The sequence below is a fragment of the Salvelinus fontinalis genome, chromosome 28 (genome assembly GCF_029448725.1).
Source record: "Salvelinus fontinalis isolate EN_2023a chromosome 28, ASM2944872v1, whole genome shotgun sequence".
In the NCBI taxonomy this organism is placed as follows: Eukaryota; Metazoa; Chordata; class Actinopteri; order Salmoniformes; family Salmonidae; genus Salvelinus; species Salvelinus fontinalis.
Genome location: NC_074692.1, coordinates 32,352,100 through 32,376,171, shown reverse-complemented (window position 1 = coordinate 32,376,171; position 24,072 = coordinate 32,352,100). Strand labels below are relative to the sequence as shown.

General features: G+C 42.9%; 1 protein-coding gene across 1 annotated transcript; it reads left to right on the top strand.

The window, feature by feature from the left end:
* The first annotated feature begins 2,513 nt into the window (after positions 1-2,513).
* Positions 2,514-23,735, top strand: LOC129826601 (DNA topoisomerase 1-like). The gene is made up of 3 exons (XM_055887505.1): positions 2,514-2,587; positions 12,213-12,498; positions 22,303-23,735. The coding sequence occupies exons 2-3, from the start codon at positions 12,225-12,227 to the stop codon at positions 22,809-22,811; spliced, it is 783 nt and encodes a 260-aa protein (XP_055743480.1). The 5' UTR covers positions 2,514-2,587; positions 12,213-12,224; the 3' UTR covers positions 22,812-23,735.
* The last annotated feature ends 337 nt before the right edge of the window (positions 23,736-24,072 follow it).

Below are 24,072 nucleotides of genomic sequence, written 5' to 3'. Positions count from 1 at the left end.
TTTCCGTCAGTAGAGGGCATACATTTCAGCTAAATGTTCCGATGTGGCTTGTTGTTCCCTTCTTACAACTCGTATTGTATTAAACCTGATTTATTGTAGCCTACCTTCTGTTGCGCTTTCTAGACCTGAGTTTCCCCTATTACAGGCAGATGCATTGACAGTCATTGGACTACTGTACCTACCTCCCAAATTCACATGGTGTCAATGGTACATGATAAAGTTTCACTCTTTTACTCCAGCCCTTACTCAGGCTGAGTTAGTACAGCAGTGATCATTATTATTTTACTGCAGATGAAAAGAGAGTTATGCCTAGTGGATAGAGCGTTGGGCCAGTAACCGAAAGGCTGCTGGTTCGAATCCCTGAGCCGACAAGGTGAAAAACCTGTTGATGTGCCCTTGAGCAAGGCACTTTACCCTAATTGCTCATGTAAGTCAATCTGGATAAGAGTGTCTGCTAAATGACTAACATGATACAGCTTATAATAATATACTGGTTATTATAATAGAGATGCTAACTGTGTTTTCTCTGTGTTTCTACCCAGAACGGAGTGAGCACTGTGAGGGAGATGACAGCTGCTGCTCCAGCGATGGAGAAAGTCCCTAAGGTATGAATACCTAGTGTATCGTATACCCTATAGTAGGCTAACAATGTATTGATACTAACACAGGTTATGACATGAGAGACAGTTAAGTGTTCCCTTTTCAAAATCACTGAAGTTAACATTTTATATTAAGCAGATTAACTATTATTTAGTTACAACCCAGGACTGGTAGTGTGGTGGGGAACCCAGGGCTGGTAGTGTGGTGGGGAACCCAGGACTGGTAGTGTGATGGAGAACCCAGGGCTGGTAGTGTGGTGGGGAACCCAGGGCTGGTAGTGTGGTGGGGAACCCAGGACTGGTAGTGTGGTGGGGAACCCAGGACTGGTAGTGTGGTGGGGAACCCAGGGCTGGTAGTGTGGTGGGGAACCCAGGGCTGGTAGTGTGGTGGGGAACCCAGGACTGGTAGTGTGGTGGGGAACCCAGGACTGGTAGTGTGGTGGGGAACCCAGGACCGGTAGTGTGGTGGGGAACCCAGGACCGGTAGTGTGGTGGGGAACCCAGGGCCGGTAGTGTGGTGGGGAACCCAGGGCCGGTAGTGTGGTGGGGAACCCAGGGCCGGTAGTGTGGTGGGGAACCCAGGGCCGGTAGTGTGGTGGGGAACCCAGGGCCGGTAGTGTGGTGGGGAACCCAGGGCCGGTAGTGTGGTGGGGAACCCAGGACCGGTAGTGTGGTGGGGATTGGGTTTCTGTGAAACTGAAAACCACTCTCTACTGTTTCCAGTACGATCGCTGATGACCAGCCTGCCCAGAGTTCTCTGTAAACCAGAAGTTTACAGCAGAGGATGAGGGACGGAGCGGGAGGCCAGGGAATATGTGTGGACTCAGCGAGGCCCAGGGAATATGTGAGGTCTCAGCTGTTTTTTTCGTTTTCCGTTTTTTTCAGCTGTTTGAAGATGTTGAATAAAACCGAAAGTAAAAGAAGCAAAAACAAAACTTAAGAACTGGAAGCATAGAACTAGAGCACAAAGAACAGATCAACCACTTCTTAGGCTTTCAATGAGAATGACAGACCTATAACTCACATTTCTGCATTTGTAAAAACGATGCCACATGCTCAATTGAAGGACTAGATAAATAAACATGGTAGCAATGTAAAACTGGATCCCCCTCTTTTTTTAAGAAAGGTCTTTCAAAATAAATTACATTTGACAAAACTACTTTCAAAAAGTGTTTACCCGTGATTGCATTAGAACTGTTGTGCATTGACTGCTTATCAGAATACATATTTCCCTCCTGTGGCTCTTGCCACTTGAATGCCCTCAAGAATTACATTTTTCTTGCATAGAACACACAACAACAAGCTGACAAGATAAGTTGATAAACTATTATACTACGGTTTGTCTGCTTTTGTTTGAATAACAATATTATAGTATCACTGGCAAATTACAGCCTGTAATAAAGTTTAGGCTTTGAATTACTTTGCCACACCGCTGTTTGAGTAGAGCGCCGCGGTGGAGGGCATTATAGACATTTAATTTCCTTCTTCTGAACATCGGAGTGTCTTCAACAATCATGCATGTCAGTTCACACAGCGTAAGAGAGAACACAATATCTCAGAATACATTTATTTGGGAATATATTTCGTAGAACAGTCTGTATTAGGCTGTAATCTCCAAACCAGCGGGAACTCCGATCAAGGGTATTTTCTACGCCTGCTGCTTGAGGTTACAGTGCTTACAAAGCATTTGATGCTGAATGTGATTCCCTTTGATTCATAACTTCCCAAGACGATCATCTCTGAATTTGTATTCGTGAACCGTTTGGTGTTTTATCTTTCTCACCTTTTATTATTATATTTGTGAAGTACCTTGAAATGCAATTGAAGTAAAAAATGTACTATATAGATAAAGTTTGATTTCAGATGATGTGCCCAGACATGATAGGCGTGGCTGCTTTCAATGCCTTTATATGACACAGATTACGGATGAAAGCCAAAGCAAAGAACACGTGTTGAGCCTACAGCATCCTGGTTATAATTTCTTGAAGGTAAGAAACCTACTAAAGCACTAACTCGATCTTATTTCGTGGTGTACTATTAGTTAGGCTATACATTGAGTAAAAACAAAGATTACATTTTTTTTTACGTATTTACATAAAGGTTTGCACTTTGCTGACGCGCACCAGGCTACACGACCGTCTCTCCACTTTTTAGAATCTCTTTAAAAACGGTATGAAGACTAATATCTAACTTGTATTTTATGGGCTATAATGACCATAGCCAGCTAACGTTGAGGTAAATGTAAAACAATATTAATGTATGTAGGCTGTAGATTGTGTGCAAGTCTGTATTTCTTTCACACTTCCATTTTTTATAAGCGGTACGCACTGCACAGAACATCCGAAGAATTATCACTGAATCATTGTGGATTTAACGTTGTACTTACTTCCAAGCGTTTATTCAAATTGGATCATCTTTGGATGTCGAAAGTCGCACGAATCTAAGACATAGCTTGTGGATTGTAGCCTACAAAAGCCTATTCCTGTTCTTTTCCCGCGTTCCACCAAACGTATTTGGTGTGTCATCATAGTGGTCTGTGATTTGTGGTCGGAACAAATGTACATTTGCACCTTTTTTCAATGCTTATTTTAATGTCATGAAAACAGAAAGGTGTCGAATACTTTTTTCTCTCACAAAAACCCTTCCTGAATAAAAAAAAATGTAGTTTAGAAGTAATCATAAAGTTTTTCAAAATAAATTATATCTGTAATCTGATTACTATATTGTTGCTGGGAACGTAATGGATTACAGTTACCGTCTTTTCGTAATCAGTTACATGTAAATCCTCAACCGTGATGATCCGCTGCCGCTACTACAACAAGGACGACAGCAATTATGTAGCCTACGGGCGATACGGTTAGAATTTATTGTTGATATCTGGTCTACATAGCGCATTGATGTTAATCACACTGCAGCTATCTCATTTAACTATTTGAACCTTATGGATTGTGGTTGTTGTGGATTGCTGTTCACAAATGTATATGCGTATTTTAAACCAATAATGGTTGAATTTAAGTAGTTTAAACTGCCTATCAAGCAATGTTTTTTTTTTACAGAAACCGCTACTCTTTTAAAAACCAAACGGAAGCAAATAGAGCAAAGCGATAGTTTCTATTGGACACATTCAGGTAGGTCCCTCCCCGTTTCGTCCCGTTTGCTTCGGTTTAAAAAACGTTTTGCAACAGAATCGGCGTAATGAATACGCCCCAGTGGATAGAGTGAAACATGCGTTCTTGCTGCAGCTGCGTTATGCGGACCCCGTCCTATGAGTTCCTCGCTTATAAACTCCGCTGTGGTATTGTGCGCCATGCTGTCAAAAAATTGTCAAATTTAAGAAGACCACGTGCGGGGCTTTTATTGCTCAATCTAATTTGTGCTGATTAAAAAATAAAGAATCCTCAGGCCTAATGGACACATGCTCAAACTCGCGCACTTTTATAGACTTAACTAAAGAGCTGCAAATTGTCGAACTGTCACCAACAAAAACGGAAACAATAGGCCTACAGCAAACGCAGCGTATTGCATTCATTTTTCACGTGCAAATAACACTTTTCTGTTGTGCTCAAAGCATGCCATTCCATGAGCGCAGCATTTCCATTTCAACTCGAAGCAACGAGCCCAATTAGTCCTCCATGACAACACAATGATAAACAACATGGTAGTCTAATTAGTCATTCGTTTTGGGGTTATGCTCAGTTATAACAATTTGGCTAATCTATATTTTTATATTTCCAAGTCCTATTCTTGACGATCAAGGGGTATTAAATTCAAGCAAGCATTTCGCTACACTCGCATTAACATCTGATAACCATGTCTATGTGACAAATACAATTTGATTTGATTTGAAATTCATTGGAATGAATGGAAATCTGACAGACTCATGTTTTTAATGTAAAGATATAGCCTGATCGTATTATTATCTGTAGTAGAAAGCAATGGGTTAGGAGAAGCTTGCATAACCAACTCATGAAGTAAAATGTAACATCCATTTATGGCCAGCTATAAACTCATTGATTTATCCTGCAATAGAGGTCATTCAATTGGTAATATTCATTTTTGTCTTCTAATGACTCTAAGCAGGTTGACGTTTATTGGGATGAGTCTTGTCCTTGAGGCAGAACTGAGTGATTTCCACTAGATGGGCAGGCTGCAAAGGCAAAATGGACCTCTTCCACATTTTGTTACTGTTACAGCCTATTCTAAAATGGATTAAGTGAAATATGTCCCTCATCAATATACACACAATAACCCATAATAATAATAATAAGCGAAAACAGAAATACCTTATTTACAGAAGTATTCAGACCCTTCACTATGAGCCTCGAAATGGAGCTCAGGTGCATCATGTTTCCATTGATCATCCTTGAGATGTTTCGACAATTTGATTGATGTCAGAGCAAAAACTAAGCCATGAGGTTGGATGAATTGTCCATGGAGCTCCGAGACAGGATTGTGTCGAGGCACAGATCTTGGGAAGGGTACGAAAACATTTCTGCAGCATTGAAGGTCCCCAAAAACACAGTGGCCTCCATCACTCTTAAATTGAAGAAGTTTCGAAACACCAAGACTCTTCCTTGAGCTGGCCACCTGGCCAAAATGACAGAGCTCCAGAGTTCCTCTGTGAAGATGGGAGAACCTTCCAGAAGTACAACCATCTCGGCAGCACTCCACCAATCAGGCTTTTATGGGCTCCCAAGTGGCGCAGCGGTCTAAGGCACTGCATCTCAGTGCTAGAGGCGTCACAACAGATCCTGGTTCGATTCCAGGCTGTATCACAACTGGCCTTGTCCCAAAGGGCGGTGCAAAATTGGCCCAGCGTCGTACGGGTTAAGGTTTGGCTGGGGTAGGCCGTCATTGTAAATAAGAATTTGTTAACATATTTGCCAGGTTAAATAAAAACATTAAAAAGATTATGGTAGAGTGGCCAGATGGAAGCCAGTCTTCAGTAAAAGGCACATGAAAGCCTGCTTGGAGTTTGTACTAAAGTACTCTCAGACCATGAGAAACAAGATTCTCTGGTCTGATGAAACCAACATTGAACTCTTTGGCCTGAATGCCAAGCGTCACTTCTGGAGGACACCGGGCATCGCTCATCACCTGGCCAATACCATCCCTAATGTGAAGCATGGTGGTGGCAGCATCATGCTGTGGGGATGTTTTTCAGCGGCAGGGACTGGGGGACTAGTCAGGATTGAGGGAAAGATGAACAGAGCAAAGTACAGACTTGAAGCAGGTTTTCATCCTTGATCTTTTTAATTCAGAGTGCTCAGGATCTCAGACTACGGTGAAGAGGACAACGGACAACGACCTGCCGATCAAGTACACAGCCAAGACAACGCAGGAGTAGTTTCGTGACAAGTCTCTGAATGTCCTTGAGTGGCCAAGCTAGAGCCCGGACTTGAACCTGATCGAACATCCCTGAAGAGACCTTGAAATAGCTGTGCAGTGATGCTCCCCATCCAACCTGACAGAGCTTGAGAGAATCTGCAGAGAAGAATGGGAGAAACTCACCAAATACAGGTGTGCCAAGCTTGTAGCATCATACCCAAGAAGACTCAAGCCTGTAATTGATGCCAAAGGTGCTTCAACAAAGTACTGAGGAAAGGGTCTGAATACTTATGTAAATATGATATTTCATACATTTGCACAAATGTCTAAAAACCTGTTTTTGCTTTGTCATTATGGGGTATTGTGTGTGGATTGATGAGGGAAAAAAACATTTTAATTCATTTTAGAATAATAATGTATTGTAACAAAATGTGGAAAAGTGAAGGTGTCTGAATACTTTCCCGAATGCACTGTATATACTTTATATATATATATATATATATACAGTACCAGTCACAAGTTTGGACACAGATACTCATTCAAGGGTTTTTCTTTACATTGTAGAATAATAGTGAAGACATCAAAACTATGAAATAACACATATGGAATTATGTATTAACCAAAAAAGTGTTAAACAAATCGAAATTTATTGGAGATTCTTTGAAGTAGCCACCCTATGCCTCGATGAAAGCTTTGCACACACTTGGCATTCTCTCAACCAGCTTTTTCTATTTATTTAACTAGGCAAGTCAGTTAACAATAATTTCTTATTTTCAATGACGGCCTAGGAACAGTGGGTTAACTGCTTTGTTCAGGGGCAGAACAACAAATCTTTAATTTGTCAGCTCGGGGATTCGATCTTGCAACCTTTGTGTTACAAGTCCAACGCTTTAACCGCTAGGCTACCTGCCACCCAGCTTCATGAGGTAGTCACCTGGAATGCATTTCAATTAACAGGTGTGCCTTGTTAATTTGTGGAATTTCATTCCATCTTAATGTGTTTGAGCCAATCAGTTGTGTTGTGACAAGGTAGTGGTGGTATGCAGAAGATAGCCCTATTTGGTAAAAGACCAAGTCCATATTAAGGCAAGAACAACTCAAATAAGCAAAGAGAAACAACAGTCCATCATTACTTTAAGACGTGAAGGTCAGTCAATCTGGAAAATGTTTGAACTTTCAAAGTTTCTTCAAGTGCAGTTGCAAGCACTATGATTAAACTGGCTCTCGTGAGGACCGCCACAGGAAAGGAAGACCCAGAGTTAACTCTGCTACAGAGGATAAGTTCATTAGAGGTTACCAGCCTCAGAAATTTCAGCCCAAATAAATGCTTCACAGAGTTCAAGTAACAGACACATCTCAACATCAACTGTTCAGAAGAGACTGTGTGAATCAGGCCTTCATGGTCGAATTGCTGCAAAGAAACAAATACTAAAGGACACCAATAATAAGAAGAGATTTGCTCGGGCCAAGAAACACGAGCAATGGACATTAGACCGGTGGAAATCTGCCCTTTGGTCTGATGAGTCCAAATTTCAGATTTTTGGTTCCAACTGCCGTGTCTTCGTGAGACGCAGAGTATGTGAACGGATGATCTCCGCATGTGTGGTTCCCACCTTGAGGCATGGAGGAGGAGGTGTGATGGTGTGGGGGTGCTTTGCTGGTTATTTATTTAGAATTCAAGGCACGCTTAACCAGCATGGCTACCACAGCATTCTGCAGCGACACGCCATCTCATCTGGTTTGCGCTTAGTGGGACTATCATTTGTTTTTTAACAGGCCAATGACCCAACACACCTCCAGGCTGTCTAAGGGCTATTTGACCAAGAAGGAGAGTTATGGAGTGCTGCATCAGATGAGCTGGCCTCCACAATCACCTGACCTCAACCCAATTGAGATGGTTTGGGATGAGTTGGACCGCAGAGTTGCCAGGTGCAACAAAACTAGGGCCTGTTGACAGTGTGGTTAAAAAGGCAGAGCAGCGCTTTATTCTGGACAGACTTCTCCCCATCTTAGCTATTGTTGTATCAGTATGTTTTGACCATGACAGTTTACAATCCAGGGTTACTCCAAGCAGTATAGTCACCTCAACGTGCTCAATTTCCACATTATTTATTGCAATATTTAGTTGAGGTTTAGGGTTTAATGAATGATTTGTTCAATGCTTTTAGTTTTTTTTTATATTGAGGACCAACTTATTCCTTGCCAACCATTCTAAAACTAACTGCAGCTCGTTGTTAAGTGTTGCAGTGATTTCACTCACTATTGTAGCTGAAGTCTATCGTGTTGACTCATCTGTATACACAGACACACTGGCTTTACTCAAAGCTTGTAGCAATTCATTAGTAAAGATTGAAAAAAAAGTAAGTGGCCTAGACAGCTGCACTGGGGGAATTCCTGATTCTACCTGGATTATGTTGGAGAGGCTTCCATTAAAGAACACCCTACAATTGAAGTCGGAAGTTTACATACACCTTAGCCAAATACATTTAAACTCGGATTTTCACAATTCCTGACATTTAATCAGAGTAAAAATGCCCTGTCTTAGGTCAGTTAGGGTCAACACTTTATTTTAAGAATGTAAAATGTCAGAATAATAGTAGAGAGAATTATTCATTTCAGCTTCTATTACTTTCATCACATTCCCAGTGGGTCAGAAGTTTACATACACTCAATTAGTATTTGATAGCATTGCCTTTAAATTGTTTAACTTGGGTCAAACGTTTCGGGTAGCCTTCCACAAGCTTCCCACAATAAGTTGGGTGAATTTTGGCCCATTCCTCCTGACAGAGCTGGTGTAACTGAGTCAAGTTTGTAGGCCTCCTTGCTCGCACACACTTTTTCAGTTCTGCCCACACATTTTCTATAGAATTGAGGTCAGGGCTTTGTGATGGCCACTCCAATACCTTCACTTTGTTATCCTTAAGCCATTTTGCCACAACTTTGGAAGTATGCTTGGGGTCATTGTCCATTTGGAAGACCCATTTGCGGCCAAGCTTTAGAATCCTGACTGATGTCTTGAGATGTTGCTTCAATATATCCACATAATTTTCTGTCCTCATGATGCCATCTATTTTGTGAAGTGCACCAGTCCCTCCTGCAGCAAAGCACCCCTCCAACATGATGCTGCCACCCCTGTGCTTCACAGTTGGGATGGTGTTCTTTGGCTTGCAAGCCTCTCACTTTTTCTCCCAAACATAATGATGGTCATTATGGCCAAACAGTTCTATTTTTGTTTCATCATACCAGAGGACATTTTTCCAAAAAGTACGATCTTTGTCCCCATGTGCAGTTGCAATCTGTAGTCTGGCTTTTTTATGGCGGTTTTGGAGCAATGGCTTCTTCCTTGCTGAGCGGCCTTTCAGGTTTGTGTCGATATAGATACTTTTGTACCTGTTTCCTCCAGCATCTTCACAAGGTCCTTTGCTGTTGTTCTGGGATTGATTTGCACTTTTCGCACCAATGTACGTTCATCTCTAGGAGACAGAACGCATCTCCTTCCTGAGCGGTATGACAGCTGCGTGGTCCTATGGTGTTTATACTTGCGTACTATTGACTGTACAGATGAACGTGGTACCTTCAGGTGTTTGGAAATTGCTCCCAAGGATGAACCAAACTTGTGGAGGTCTATAATTTTTGTCTGATTTCTTTTGATTTTCCCATGATGTCAAGCAAAAGAGGCACTGAGTTTGAAGATAGGCCTTGAAATACATCCACAGGTACACCTCCAATTGACTCAAATGATGTCAATTAGCCTATCAAAAGCTTCTAAAGCCATGACATAATTTTCTGGAATTTTGGTCTAGAAATGCAATTGTGATACAGTGGATTATAAGTGAAATAATCTGTCTGTAAACAATTGTTGGAAAAATGACTTATGTCATGCACAAAGTAGATGTCCTAACCGACTTGCCAAAACTATAGTTTGTTGATTAACAAGAAATGTGTGGAGTGGTTGAAAAACTAGTTTTAATGACTCCAATCTAAGTGTATGTAAACTTCCGACTTCAACTGTATGTGTTCTGTTTGACAGGTAACTCTTTATCCACAATATAGAAGGGGGTGTAAAGCCATAACACATGTTTTTCCATCAGCAGACTATGATCGATAATGTCAAAAGCCTCACAGACGTGTAGCAAAACAGCACCCAAAATCTTTTTATCAGCAATTTCTCTCAGCCAATCATCAGTCATTTGTGTAAACGCTGTGCTTCTTAGGCTTTTTTCCCTTACTTTTAGCTTCCCTCCAGGCCTGAGGGCACACACTTTCTAGTAGGCTTACATTTAAAGATATGGCAAAAAGGAGTGGCAATATCATCCGGTTATTATCCTCAGTAATTTTCCATCCAAGTTGTCAGATCCCGGTGGATTGTCATTGTTGATAGACAATTTTTTCCAATTCTTTCACAGCATGAGGTTGGTGCCTGAAACTGATAATTTGATACTGTAGAGGTTAATGTGTTTGGACCCAGGAAGAATGGCTTGGCAGCAGCTAATCAAGTCTACATGAAAATGGCTAAAAAGCAAGGAGTGGCCTAATCAAAGTACAGACCAAATTCCAATTGAGATGTTGTGGCAGAACTTGAAATGAGCAGTGAATGCTTGAACACCCACACATGTCTCTTGAGTAAAGCAGTTCTGCATGCAAGAGTGGGCCAAAACTCCTCCACAGTGATGTGAGAGAACTATAGATGCAAGGACTGACCATCCACCATTTCAAAATTGTAGTTTTAACCATGTTTTTTGAGGCTATACAACGGGTGTTTACATTTACAATGTCTACAAACATTGGAGTAAAACAAGCTTATATTTTGGGTTCTGATGGGTTACGACAGTTGAACTAAGCTCATGAAACATTTATAATTAATATTCTTCAAGAATCAATGCGTTTATATATACATATAATACGCCATTGAACGCAGAAACTACAGATTGCCCCTTTAAGTTTATCAAAGTGTGCAAGTTTCAACATGTGTCAGTTAGGCATATGGATTTTTTATTTCATTTTTTATTAGCACAAATTAGATTGAGCAATAAAAGCCCCACTCGTGGTCTTCTTAAATTAAAGTAGTTGTTGACATGATGGAGCACAATACCACGGAGGAGTTTAGAAGAGAGGAACTCCCTCAAACTTTTGTTCCATATGCTTTGATCCGTACCACGCCAACATGGCCTTCTTCACAACTTCTCGGTCAGACTAATTGCTTGATTTCCCAAATGCACTGCTTTCATCAAAAACCATTGCTTAGATGCGGTGTCCAGAGCGCAATAGAGCAACGCGTCGGAGTACCCCTGCTGCCTAATTTGGGCAGCCTTCCGGCCCTCTGTGCGTTGTTGATTTCCGCCAGCAGAGGGCACACACTTAATATCTGAAATCTGTTGTGAATATATTGTAAAGTTTTTTAAAATGTAGAATTGCCTTCATTTTGCTGGACCCCAGGAAGACTAGTTGTTGCCTTGGCAGGACCTAATGGGGATCCATAATAAACCCCAGGCAGAGTAGGTGCTGCCTTGGCAGGAACTAATGGATCCATAATAAACCCCAGGAAGAGTAGCTGCTGCCTTGGCAGGAACTAATGGGGATCCATAATAAACCCCAGGCAGAGTAGCTGCTGCCTTGGCAGGAACTAATGGATCCATAATAAACCCCAGGAAGAGTAGCTGCTGCCTTGGCAGGAACTAATGGATCCATAATAAACCCCAGGAAGAGTAGCTGCTGCCTTGGCAGGAACTAATGGGGATCCATAATAAACCCCAGGCAGAGTAGCTGCTGCCTTGGCAGGAACTAATGGATCCATAATAAACCCCAGGAAGAGTAGCTGCTGCCTTGGCAGGAACTAATGGGGATCCATAATAAACCCCAGGAAGAGTAGCTGCTGCCTTGGCAGGAACTAATGGGGATCCATAATAAACCCCAGGCAGAGTAGCTGCTTCCTTGGCAGGAACTAATGAATCCATAATAAATACAAATACATTTCAGCTAAATGTTTCGATGTGGCTTGTTGTTCTCTTGTTACAACTCGTATTGTATTAAACCTGATTTATTGTAGCCTACCTTCTGTTGCGCTTTCTGGACCTGAGTTTCCCCTATTACAGGCAGATGCATTGACAGTCATTGGACTACTGTACCTACCTCCCAAATTCACATGGTGTCAATGGTACATGATAAAGTTTCACTCTTTTACTCCAGCCCTTACTCAGGCTGAGTTAGTACAGCAGTGATCATTATTATACTACAGATGAAAAGGTAGTTGATGATATAGGTGTCTGATTCTTTTGTCCATGGCAGTGATCATCAACGATGGAGCAGGTGTTGGTTAAGACTCTGGATGAGTTGACGAGTGACGAAATGAAGAGATTCCAGTGGCTCCTGATAAAGCACCAGAGGCGTGGCTATGAGCCCATCAGTAAAAGCGAGTTGGATCGCGACACAAGCAGGGAGAATACCGTGGAGCTGATGGTGAACAAATACAGAGAGAATGGGGCTCTGGGTGTTACAATTAATATCCTGAAGGACATGCACCAGAATACACTTGCTGACAAGTTGAAGACAAAGGCAAACATTCTCAAAGGAGGTAAAATAGAATTTACAAATTACAGGTCAGACACCTATGATGGAAATGATAGCTGAACATGACTGCCACATTATACTGGGACCGGATCATAGATAGAAACATGCATCATCTTTAACGTGTGTATGTACAGTTCATTAAATTATTGGCACCCTGTTCAATACGTCACCTTGCAAGGATAATGGCACAGAGCCTTTTTCTAAAATGTTTTATGAGATTGGAGAACACATCATGAGAGATCTTAGACCGTTCCTCCATAGATAATATTTCCAGATCTGTGATGTTCTTCATCTGCGTTTAAGGACGTGTCCTCTTCAGTTCAAACCACATGTTTTCAATGAGGTTCAAGTCTGGAGACTGAGATGACAATTTCAAAATACTAGTTTTGTGGTCAATTAACCATTTTCTTAAAATATATATAGTACCAGTCAAAAGTTTGGTCACAGCAACTCATTCCAGTTTTTTAAAACTATTTTCTACATTGTAGAATGATAGTGAAGACATCAAAACACACACACACACACTACCGGTCAAAAGTTTTAGAACGCCTACTCATTCAAGGGTTTTTCTTTATTATTCCTAATTTCTACATTGTAGAATAGTAGTGAAGACAAAACTATGAAACATCTTATGGAATCATATGGTAACGAAAAAAGTGTTAAACAAATCAAAATATATTTGAGGTGAGATTCTTCAAAGTAGCCACCCTTTGCATTACATTTACATTACATTTAAGTCATTTAGCAGACGCTCTTATCCAGAGCGACTTACAAATTGGTGCATTCACCTTATGATATCCAGTGGAACAACCACTTTACAATAGTGCATCTAACTCTTTTAAGGGGGGGGGGGGGGGTTAGAAGGATTACTTTATCCTATCCTAGGTATTCCTTAAAGAGGTGGGGTTTCAGGTGTCTCCGGAAGGTGGTGATTGACTCCGCTGACCTGGCGTCGTGAGGGAGTTTGTTCCACCATTGGGGTGCCAGAGCAGCGAACAGTTTTGACTGGGCTGAGCGGGAACTGTACTTCCTCAGAGGTAGGGAGGCGAGCAGGCCAGAGGTGGATGAACGCAGTGCCCTTGTTTGGGTGTAGGGCCTGATCAGAGCCTGAAGGTACGGAGGTGCCGTTCCCCTCATAGCTCCGTAGGCAAGCACCATGGTCTTGTAGCGGATGCGAGCTTCAACTAGAAGCCAGTGGAGAGAGCGGAGGAGCGGGGTGACGTGAGAGAACTTGGGAAAGTTGAACACCAGACGGGCTGCGGCGTTCTGGATGAGTTGTAGGGGTTTAATGGCACAGGCAGGGAGCCCAGCCAACAGCGAGTTGCAGTAATCCAGACGGGAGATGACAAGTGCCTGGATTAGGACCTGCGCCGCTTCCTGCGTGAGGCAGGGTCGTACTCTGCGAATGTTGTAGAGCATGAACCTACAGGAACGGGTCACCGCCTTGATGTTAGTTGAGAACGACAGGGTGTTGTCCAGGATCACGCCAAGGTTCTTAGCACTCTGGGAGGAGGACACAATGGAGTTGTCAACCGTGATGGCGAGATCATGGAACGGGCAGTCCTTCCCCGGGAGGAAGAGCAGCTCCGTCTTGCCGAGGTTCAGCTTGAGGTGGTGATCCGTCATCCACACTGATATGTCTGCCAGACATGCAGAGATGCGATTCACCACCTGGTTATCAGAGGGGGGAAAGGAGAAGATTAATTGTGTGTCGTCTGCATAGCAATGATAGGAGAGACCATGTGAGGATATGACAGAGCCAAGTGACTTGGTGTATAGCGAGAATAGGAGAGGGCCTAGAACAGAGCCCTGGGGGACACCAGTGGTGAGAGCACGTGGTGCGGAGACAGATTCTCGCCACGCCACCTGGTAGGAGCGACCTGTCAGGTAGGACGCAATCCAAGCGTGGGCCGCGCCGGAGATGCCCAGCTCGGAGAGGGTGGAGAGGAGGATCTGATGGTTCACAGTATCAAAGGCAGCCGATAGGTCTAGAAGGATGAGAGCAGAGGAGAGAGTTAGCTTTAGCAGTGCGGAGCGCCTCCGTGACACAGAGAAGAGCAGTCTCAGTTGAATGACTAGTCTTGAAACCTGACTGATTTGGATCAAGAAGGTCATTCTGAGAGAGATAGCAGGAGAGCTGTCCAAGAACGGCACGTTCAAGAGTTTTGGAGAGAAAAGAAAGAAGGGATACTGGTCTGTAGTTGTTGACATCGGAGGGATCGAGTGTAGGTTTTTTCAGAAGGGGTGCAACTCTCGCTCTCTTGAAGACGGAAGGGACGTAGCCAGCGGTCAAGGATGAGTTGATGAGCGAGGTGAGGTAAGGGAGAAGGTCTCCGGAAATGGTCTGGAGAAGAGAGGAGGGGATAGGATCAAGCGGGCAGGTTGTTGGGCGGCCGGCCGTCACAAGACGCGAGATTTCATCTGGAGAGAGAGGGGAGAAAGAGGTCAAAGCACAGGGTAGGGCAGTGTGAGCAGAACCAGCGGTGTCGTTTGACTTAGCAAACGAGGATCGGATGTCGTCGACCTTCTTTTCAAAATGGTTGACGAAGTCATCAGCAGAGAGGGAGGAGGGGGGAGGAGGATTCAGGAGGGAGGAGAAGGTGGCAAAGAGCTTCCTAGGGTTAGAGGCAGATGCTTGGAATTTAGAGTGGTAGAAATTGGCTTTAGCAGCAGAGACAGAAGAGGAGAATGTAGAGAGGAGAGAGTGAAAGGATGCCAGGTCCGCAGGGAGGCGAGTTTTCCCTCATTTCCGCTCGGCTGCCCGGAGCCCTGTTCTGTGAGCTCGCAATGAGTCGTCGAGCCACGGAGCAGGAGGGGAGGACCGAGCCGGCCTGGAAGATAGGGGACATAGAGAGTCAAAGGATGCAGAAAGGGAGGAGAGGAGGGTTGAGGAGGCAGAATCAGGAGATAGGTTGGAGAAGGTTTGAGCAGAGGGAAGAGATGATAGGATGGAAGAGGAGAGAGTAGCGGGGGAGAGAGAGCGAAGGTTGGGACGGCGCGATACCATCCGAGTAGGGGCAGTGTGGGAAGTGTTGGATGAGAGCAAGAGGGAAAAGGATACAAGGTAGTGGTCGGAGACTTGGAGGGGAGTTGCAATGAGATTAGTGGAAGAACAGCATCTAGTAAAGATGAGGTCAAGCGTATTGCCTGCCTTGTGAGTAGGGGGGGAAGGTGAGAGGGTGAGGTCAAAAGAGGAGAGGAGTGGAAAGAAGGAGGCAGAGAGGAATGAGTCAAAGGTAGACGTGGGGAGGTTAAAGTCACCCAGAACTGTGAGAGGTGAGCCATCCTCAGGAAAGGAACTTATCAGGGCGTCAAGCTCATTGATGAACTCTCCAAGGGAACCTGGAGGGCGATAAATGATAAGGATGTTAAGCTTGAAAGGGCTGGTAACTGTGACAGCATGGAATTCAAAGGAGGCGATAGACAGATGGGTCAGGGGAGAAAGAGAGAATGTCCACTTGGGAGAGATGAGGATCCCAGTGCCACCACCCCGCTGACCAGAAGCTCTCGGGGTGTGCGAGAACACGTGGGCAGACGAGGAGAGAGCAGTAGGAGTAGCAGTGTTATCAGTGGTAATCCATGTTTCCGTCAGTGCCAAGAAGTCGAGGGACTGGAGGGAAGCATAGGCTGAGATGAACTCTGCCTTGTTGGCCGCAGATCGGCAGTTCCAGAGGCTGCCTGAGACCTGGAACTCCACGTGGGTCGTGCGCGCTGGGACCACCAGGTTAGAGTAGCAGCGGCCATGCGGTGTGAAGCGTTTGTATGGTCTGTGCAGAGAGGAGAGAACAGGGATAGACAGACACATAGTTGACAGGCTACAGAAGAGGCTACGCTAATGCAAAGGAGATTGGAATGACAAGTGGACTACACGTCTCGAATGTTCAGAAAGTTAAGCTTACGTTGCAAAAAATCTTATTGACTAAAATGATATAGTACTGCTGGCTGGTGAAATAGGCTAGCTAGCAGTGGCTGCGTTGTTGACTTTGTTTGAAAGTGTAGCTGGCTAGGTAACCTCGACAATTACTCTAGACTACACAATTATCTTGGATACAAAGACGGCTATGTAGCCAGCTAAGATCAAACAAATCAAACTGTTGTACTGTAATGAAATGAAATGTAATACTACCTGTGGAGCAAAGCGGAATGCAACTACTTGCTCCAACCCGGAAGTGCGTATCGTAGAGGGAGAGGCAATAGAAGTGTTGTTTCTTGTATTATTGTCTTTTGTGTCTTTAGAGGACTGCTTCACCTTAATGTCCCCTTTCCCCCCTTTCCCTTTTCTTCTGTCCTTATTTTGTCCCACTTTGTCCCTTCTTTGTCCCTTCTTCTCTTCTGCCAACTAGACACTCCTTGTTAGCTAGCTAGCTTCTTCCAGGAATGTCCCTAGCAACTGCCTAGCAACAGGTAAACAACTTAGCTAGCTAAGAAAACGGTATAATTTTATGAAAAAATTGTTACTTTTTCAAAAGCCTTTCTTCTTTGTTTGCTGCTTGTTTGGTCTCCTATTCAGTTTGCAGTTTTCTTTTGATTTTTTTTCCGATGTACTTTACTCTAAAAAAACATTTAAATTTCAATATTTGTAGGAGCTCATCTTTTCAGCTGCTGCTGCTGCTTAATTTGGAACTCCGGAACAATTGATGACAGCTTTGCACACTCTTGGCATTCTCTCAACCAGCTTCACCTGGAATGCTTTTCCAACAGTCTTGAAGGGGTTCCCACATATGCTGAGCACTTGTTGGCTGCTTTTCCTTCACTCTGAGGTCCGACTCATCCCAAACCATCTGAATTTGGTTGAGGTTGGGGGATTGTTGAGGCCAGGTTATCTGATGCACCACTCCATCACTCTCCTTTGTGTTCAAATAGTCCTTACACAGCCTGGAGGTGTGTTGGGTCATTGTCCTGTTGTAAAACAAATGATAGTCCCACTAAGCGCAAACCAGATGGGATGGAGTTTCACTCCAGAATGCTGTGGTAGTGGTTAAGTGTGCCTTGAATTCTAAATAAATCACTGACAGTGTCACCAGCAAAGCACCCCCGGACCATAACACCTTCTCCATGCTTTACGGTGGGAACCACACTTGCGGAGATCAACCGTTCACCCACACCGCGTCTCACAAAGACACAGCGGTTGGAACCAAAAATCTCAACTTTAGACTCCAGACCAAAGGACAAATTTCCACCGGTCTAATGTCCATTGCTTGTGTTTCTTGGCCCAAGCAAGTCTCTTCTTATTATCTGTGTCCTTTAGTAGTGGTTTCTTTGCAGCAATTCGACCATGAAGGTCTGATTCACACAGTGATTCACAGTCTCCTCTGAACTCTGTGAAGCATTTATTTGGGCTGCAATGTCTGATGCTGGTAACTCTAATGAACTTATCCTCTGCAGCAGAGGTAACTCTGGGTCTTTCATTCCAGTGGTGCTCCTCATGAGAGCCAGTTTCATCATAGCGCTTGATGGGTTTTGCGACTGCACTTGAAGGAACTTTAAAAGTTCTTGAAATGTTCCGTATTGACTGACCTTCATGTCTAAAAGTAATAATAGACTTTCATTTCTCATTGCTTATTTGAGCTGTTCTTGCCATAATATGGAATTTGTCTTTTAACAAATAGGGCTATCTTCTGTATACCCCCCTTCCTTGTCACAACACAACTTATTGGCTCAAACACATTAAGAAGGGAACAAATTCCACAAATTAACTTTTAAGAAGGCACACCTAATTAATTGAGATGCATTCCAGGTGACTACCTCATGAAGCTGGTTGAGAGAATGCCTAGCGTGTGCAAAGCTGTCATCAAGGCAAAGGGTGGCTATTTGAAGAATCTCAAATATAAAATATATTTAGATTTGTTAAACACTTTTTTGGTTACTACATTTCATATGTGTTAGTTAATAGTTTTGATATCTTCACTATTATTCTACAATGTAGAAAATAGTAAAAAATAAAGAAAAACCCTTGAATGAGTAGGTGTTCTAAAACTTTTGACAGGTAGTGTGTATATATATACAAAAGTATCTGGACACCCCTTCAAATTAGTGGAATCGGCTATTTCAGCCACACCCGTTGCTGACAGGCGTATAAAATATATCACACAGCCATGCAATCTCCATAGACAAACATTGGGAGTAGAATGGCCTTACTGAAGAGCTCAGTGACTTTCAACGTGTCACCGTCATAGATTGCCAATTTTCCCACAAATTACTGCCCTGGTAGAGCTTCCCCGGTCAACTGTAAGTGTTTTTATTGTTAAGTGGAAACGTGTAGGAGCAACAACGGCTCAGCCGCGAAGTGGAAGGCCACACAACAAGCTCACAGAACGGGACCGCCGAGTGCTGAAGCGCGTATTGCGTAAAAATCACCTTTTGTCAGTTGCAACACTCTACCGAGTTCCAAACTGCCTCTGGAAGCATCGTCAGCACAATAACTGCTTCATGAAATGGGTTTCCATGGCCGAGCAGCCGCACACAAGCCTAAGATCAACATCAGATAATTGCCAAGATAATCCATCCACCTGACAGGTGTGGCATATCAAGAAGCAGATTAAACGGCATGATTGTTACACAGGTGCACCTTGTGCTGAGGACAGTAAAAGGTCACTTTAAAATGTCACACAACACAATGTCACAGACGTCTCAAGTTTTGAGGTAGCGTGCAATTGGCATGCTGACTGCAGGAATGTCACCAGAGCTGTTGCCAGATAATTTATTGTTCATTTCTCTACCATAAGCCTCCACCAATACCGTTTTAGACAATTTGGCAGTACGTTCAACCGGCCTAACAACCTCAGACCATGTGTAACCACTCAAGCCTAGGACCTCCACATCCGGCTTCTTCAGCTGTCGGATCGTCTTCCATAGATTAGGGCCAAATGTATTCATTTCAATTGACTGATTTCCTTATGAACTGTAACCCAGTCAAATTTGGCTTAACAAATCACATATGTTATATCGCTGTGTGAATAGGGGTTGAATTCTTTTTTTAATGACTTCCCCTTCCTCTGTCCTCCATAAATATAATATCTGTAAGCTCCCTCAGTTAAGTATTGAATTTCGAGCACAGATTAAACTACAAAGACCAGGGAGCTATTTGAAAGCCTCATAAAGAAGAACAGTGATTTGGTAGATAACAATAACAAGTCTGACATTGAATATATCTTTAAGTATGGTCAAGTTCATAATTATGATGTGGATGATTTATTAAACCACCCAGACACATTAAATATGCATTACTCCTTCTGAACTGGGCTACAGAACAGGAAGTAAACTGCTTATGGATGTCACCATGAGGCCATTGGTGATTTGAAAACAGTTAGAGTTCAATGTGATGGGAGACAACTGAGGATGGGATCAACAATATTGTAGTGACTCCACAATAATGACCTAAATGACAGAGTGAAGAGAAGAATACAAATATATAGAATAAAAATATTTCAACATCCAAATGTGTCAAGAAGGCTCTAAAGTAATACTGCAAAAAAAACATGGCAAAGGAATACACTTTTTGGCCTTAAATGCAAAGCCTTATGTTTTTGGGGCAAATCCAACAACACATCACTGAGTAACTGCCTCCATATTGTTAACGCATGGTGGTGGGGGCTGCATCATGGCATGGTTATGCTTAAAATCGGCAAAGACTGAGGAGTTTTTCAGGATGAAAAGAAATTAGATGGAGCTAAGCACAGGCAAAATCCTAGAGTAAAACCTGCTTCAGTCTGCTTTACACCAGACATTGGGAGATGCTGAATTCCCCTTCCAGCAGGACAATAACCTATAACATGAAGCCAAATCTGCACTGGAGTTGCTTACCAAGAAGACAGTGAATGTTCCTGAGTGGTCAAGTTTTGACTTCAATCTGTTTGAAAATCTATGACCAGACTTGAACATTTCGGTCTAGCCATGATCCTCAACCCCTTAACCTTTTTTTAAAGAATAATGGCCAAATATTGCACAATACAAGTGTGCAAAGCACATGAGACTTACCCAAGAAGACTCACCGCTGTAGTCGCTGCCAGAGGTGATTCTAACATGTATTGACTCAGGAGGGTGAATACTTATCTAATCCAGGTATATTAGTGTTTTCTTCCTCCTTAATCTAAAAATAATTATATTTTTATATTTTTTTCCACTTTGACATTACAGAGTATTTTTTGTAGATAGTTGACAAGATATGACAATTAAATCCATTTTAATCCCATTTTCTTACACGGGGGTGTAGATTCTCTATAGGCACTGTATGGCTGCCAGGAAATATTGTTGTTTTTGTTACAGGTTTAATTTTAAATGATAACAAGACCACTGCAAAGGAGTGACTTTGTTTTTTTTAATGGTCAAATGAATCAACTAAACTACCACACATAAAACTTGAAAAGCCATATATGCACATGATCGAGGATAACGCACAATACAGTCTGTGACTTATTTCCATTGTTAAATTATGGAGGAAAACACACAATAAAGTCTGGGACTTATTTCCATTGTGGTCCTCTTGAAACAAGATGACTAGGCAAGATCCAACACGGTTGAACACAGTATGACAGAGAGATAATAAAACATTAAAACAAAGAAGAAGAATATCTCTCTCATCATTGCAGTTACATCGTAAGGTACATTCAAATAAACACAGAAGACATCAAACAGTGTTTTTACTCTATTTTTAAAGCTGCCCAGAGAGGACGTTGTTTTTATGGGCAGAGGCAACTCATTCCACTCTGAGGCTCCAGTATACAAGACAGTACCTTTCCCAGCATTACACCTGATCTGGTGCTGTGATTGTGTGCATCCCTAACATGGGGAAAGTAATTGGTTAGATATCTGGGCACAGAACCATAAATACTCGTGTAAACCAGACCTGGAACACCCTAGCCTCAACAGGCAGCCAGTTGAGTTTCTGAAAGCAGCTCTATGTGGGTACGTGGACTCCCCTTCAATACTACCCTGATCAGCTTATTCTGGGCTATCTGGAGCTTCCCCTTCAGAAGCTTAAATAAGCCCCCAAACCAGGAAGTACTATCGTAGTCAAAATAGCATTGAATGAGGGCGGTGGCTAGCAGTCCTTATCAAGCAGCTTGGACTTTCTAGCCAAAAACATAGTCCAGTCATTAACCTTCCCTAGCACTTTAGTGGACATTCTCACACCTCCCAAGATTTCATCAAGGATACATCCCAGGTAGCTAACAGAGGTTTTAGTAGTCAGCACCTCACCCCCTAAATGCACTCTGCTTTCAGACGACCTACACAATTTAAGTCTGGACCCAAAAATAATTGCAGATATAGCTTATTATCTCCAAGCCATTTGCTAATGTTAGTAAGCTCTGTGGTAAGTATGCTCTCCAACATAGTTTTACTTTTATGAGACACCAGAAGTGTAGAGTCATCCGCATAAAGGAAAAGAGGGAACGAATAAGCATCTTTCATATTGTTTATATACAGTAAAAACAGTAGAGTCCCAAGCACACTCCCCTGCGGAACGCCACAACTCATTGGTCTTTCCTGAGACAGTGAACAATTAACCTCTACCACTTGCTCCCTACCTGACAAGTAGAACTTTACCCAGCCTAGAGGGATACTGCTTAACCCTAGTGCCTCCAGTTTGGAGATTAGGAGACAGTGGTTAGCTGTATTAAAGGCCTTCTGTAGGTCAAGCAGTACCATTCCACAGGGATTTCCCTCATCAATCTCTTTCCTGATGAAGTCAGTCAAGTAAAGTAGACATTAATCAGTGGTGTAAGTTTTTCTAAACTGACAGAAAATCATACATTAGACTTTGTTTGTTGACATATTCATAAATCTGCTCATGTACATCTCTCGACAGCGGATAGGAGCACTGCAAAGAAGAGCATTGCTGTGAAGAGCATTGCTGTGAAGAGCACTGCAAAGGAGAGCACTGCAAAGGAGAGCACTGCAAAGGAGAGCACTGCGGCAAAGAGCACTGCAAAGGAGAGCACTGCGGCAAAGAGCACTGCAAAGGAGAGCACTGCAAAGGAGAGCACTGCAAAGGAGAGCACTGCGGCAAAGAGCACTGCAAAGGAGAGCACTGCGGCAAAGAGCACTGCAAAGGAGAGCACTGGCATTGTGCTGAAGAGACCTGCCAAGGAGATACCAGCGGCAAAGGGCACTGCGGCGAAGAGCACTGCGGTGAAGAGCACTGCAAAGGAGAACACTGCGGCAAAGAGCACTGCAAAGAAGACCACTGCCACTGTGGCGAAGAGCACTGCAAAGGAGAGCACTGCGGCAAAGAGCACTGCAAAGAAGACCACTGCCGCTACGTTGAAGAGACCTGCAAAGGGGAGCAGTGAGGCGAAGAGACCTAAGCTGTTGTAGATCAATAGAATGGGCCCATATGGCATACTTTCTTTTAGACCGGTTTACAATTAACAATGATATTTCATAGGATTTCACTTTTCTTTTACATACTGTATTTTCTTAAGCTTTTCTCTGAATTTTTGGCATTTTACAACCATGACAAGGAAATAAAAATTATAATTTTCAAGAATTGGTAGTTAGACATTTTCTCATATGCTCTTCAGAACATAAAATACGCAATAAAAAAATACTAACCGATGTCAGCAAGGCTCGATAAACAGGGCTGCCCGCTGGAAACCCTCCAGACCAGTCGATCATCCCCGTCAGTCGCCCGCTTGGGCCAGTGAAAAGTATATTGTAATAATGCTATTTTTGATCTAGGTTATATAATTGATTTAAAAAAACAGATGGATTCCCGAAGCTGTTTGTTCATACATCGATTATTTTTCACATGTGCTGCACACATAGACTATAATCTGTCGAGCAGAGAGAGAGCGCGCAGCTCTCAAACAACAAAATTGTCAAAGGCTCCAGCTACCCAAATCATTGACTGTTTTCTCTGCTACCACACTGCAAGTCGTACCGTATGGAGCCAGATAGCTGCCAAAGGTTGAACGTAGGTATCGTTAGGATCGTAAGAAAATCCATACGGAAATTGTTAGGATCGTAAGAAAAGTCATGCGTGAAACATGAAACGTAACCGTTAAATTAGATCTGTAAACGTACAAATGTTACGACTTTGAATTAATATTTACACGTTCAATTCTTACTTTACATCTCCCTTTACTCGGTTACAGATATGTTTTATACATACAAGCTTTTGTCAGGAATGTGTCATCTGCAAAGGACATGGACCGAACGTAGCTAGTCAATCAAGCATCTCTAGCCCAGACGTTAGAGGTGCTCTGCAGCTTCCGGGTTTCGTTTCCAAAATAAAAGTCTAAAGCTTGTTTTAAAACGGCATTCGATAACGACGTTATACCACTAAGCTTGGGCTTAGTATAGGCTTAGGCATTCAGCAAATGACTTGTGAGAATACCACTATAAAGACACAGAAGACCCTTGTCTAGAAAAACCGTCTGAGCTGCAAAACAGAAAGTAAATATGATTTAGGCTAGGCCTATTCCACTATCTAAATATGCCATGCTGTTGTGCTATTTAATGGCCATATAATTTCATAATTTATTTTTATATCTGAGTGGGGCTACTGTGGTGATCATGTAACCTAATGAATCACACTTGTTCCAGTATTTAGGAGCACAGACTGTAGGTCTTATAC

Bases quoted from the DNA above. Each gene is read 5' to 3' on its own strand.
- LOC129826601 (XM_055887505.1), top strand. From the start codon at position 12,225: ATGGAGCAGGTGTTGGTTAAGACTCTGGATGAGTTGACGAGTGACGAA. The intron at 12,499-22,302 runs GTAAAATAGAAT...ATCTCTCGACAG, and splicing joins GGCAAACATTCTCAAAGGAG to CGGATAGGAGCACTGCAAAG.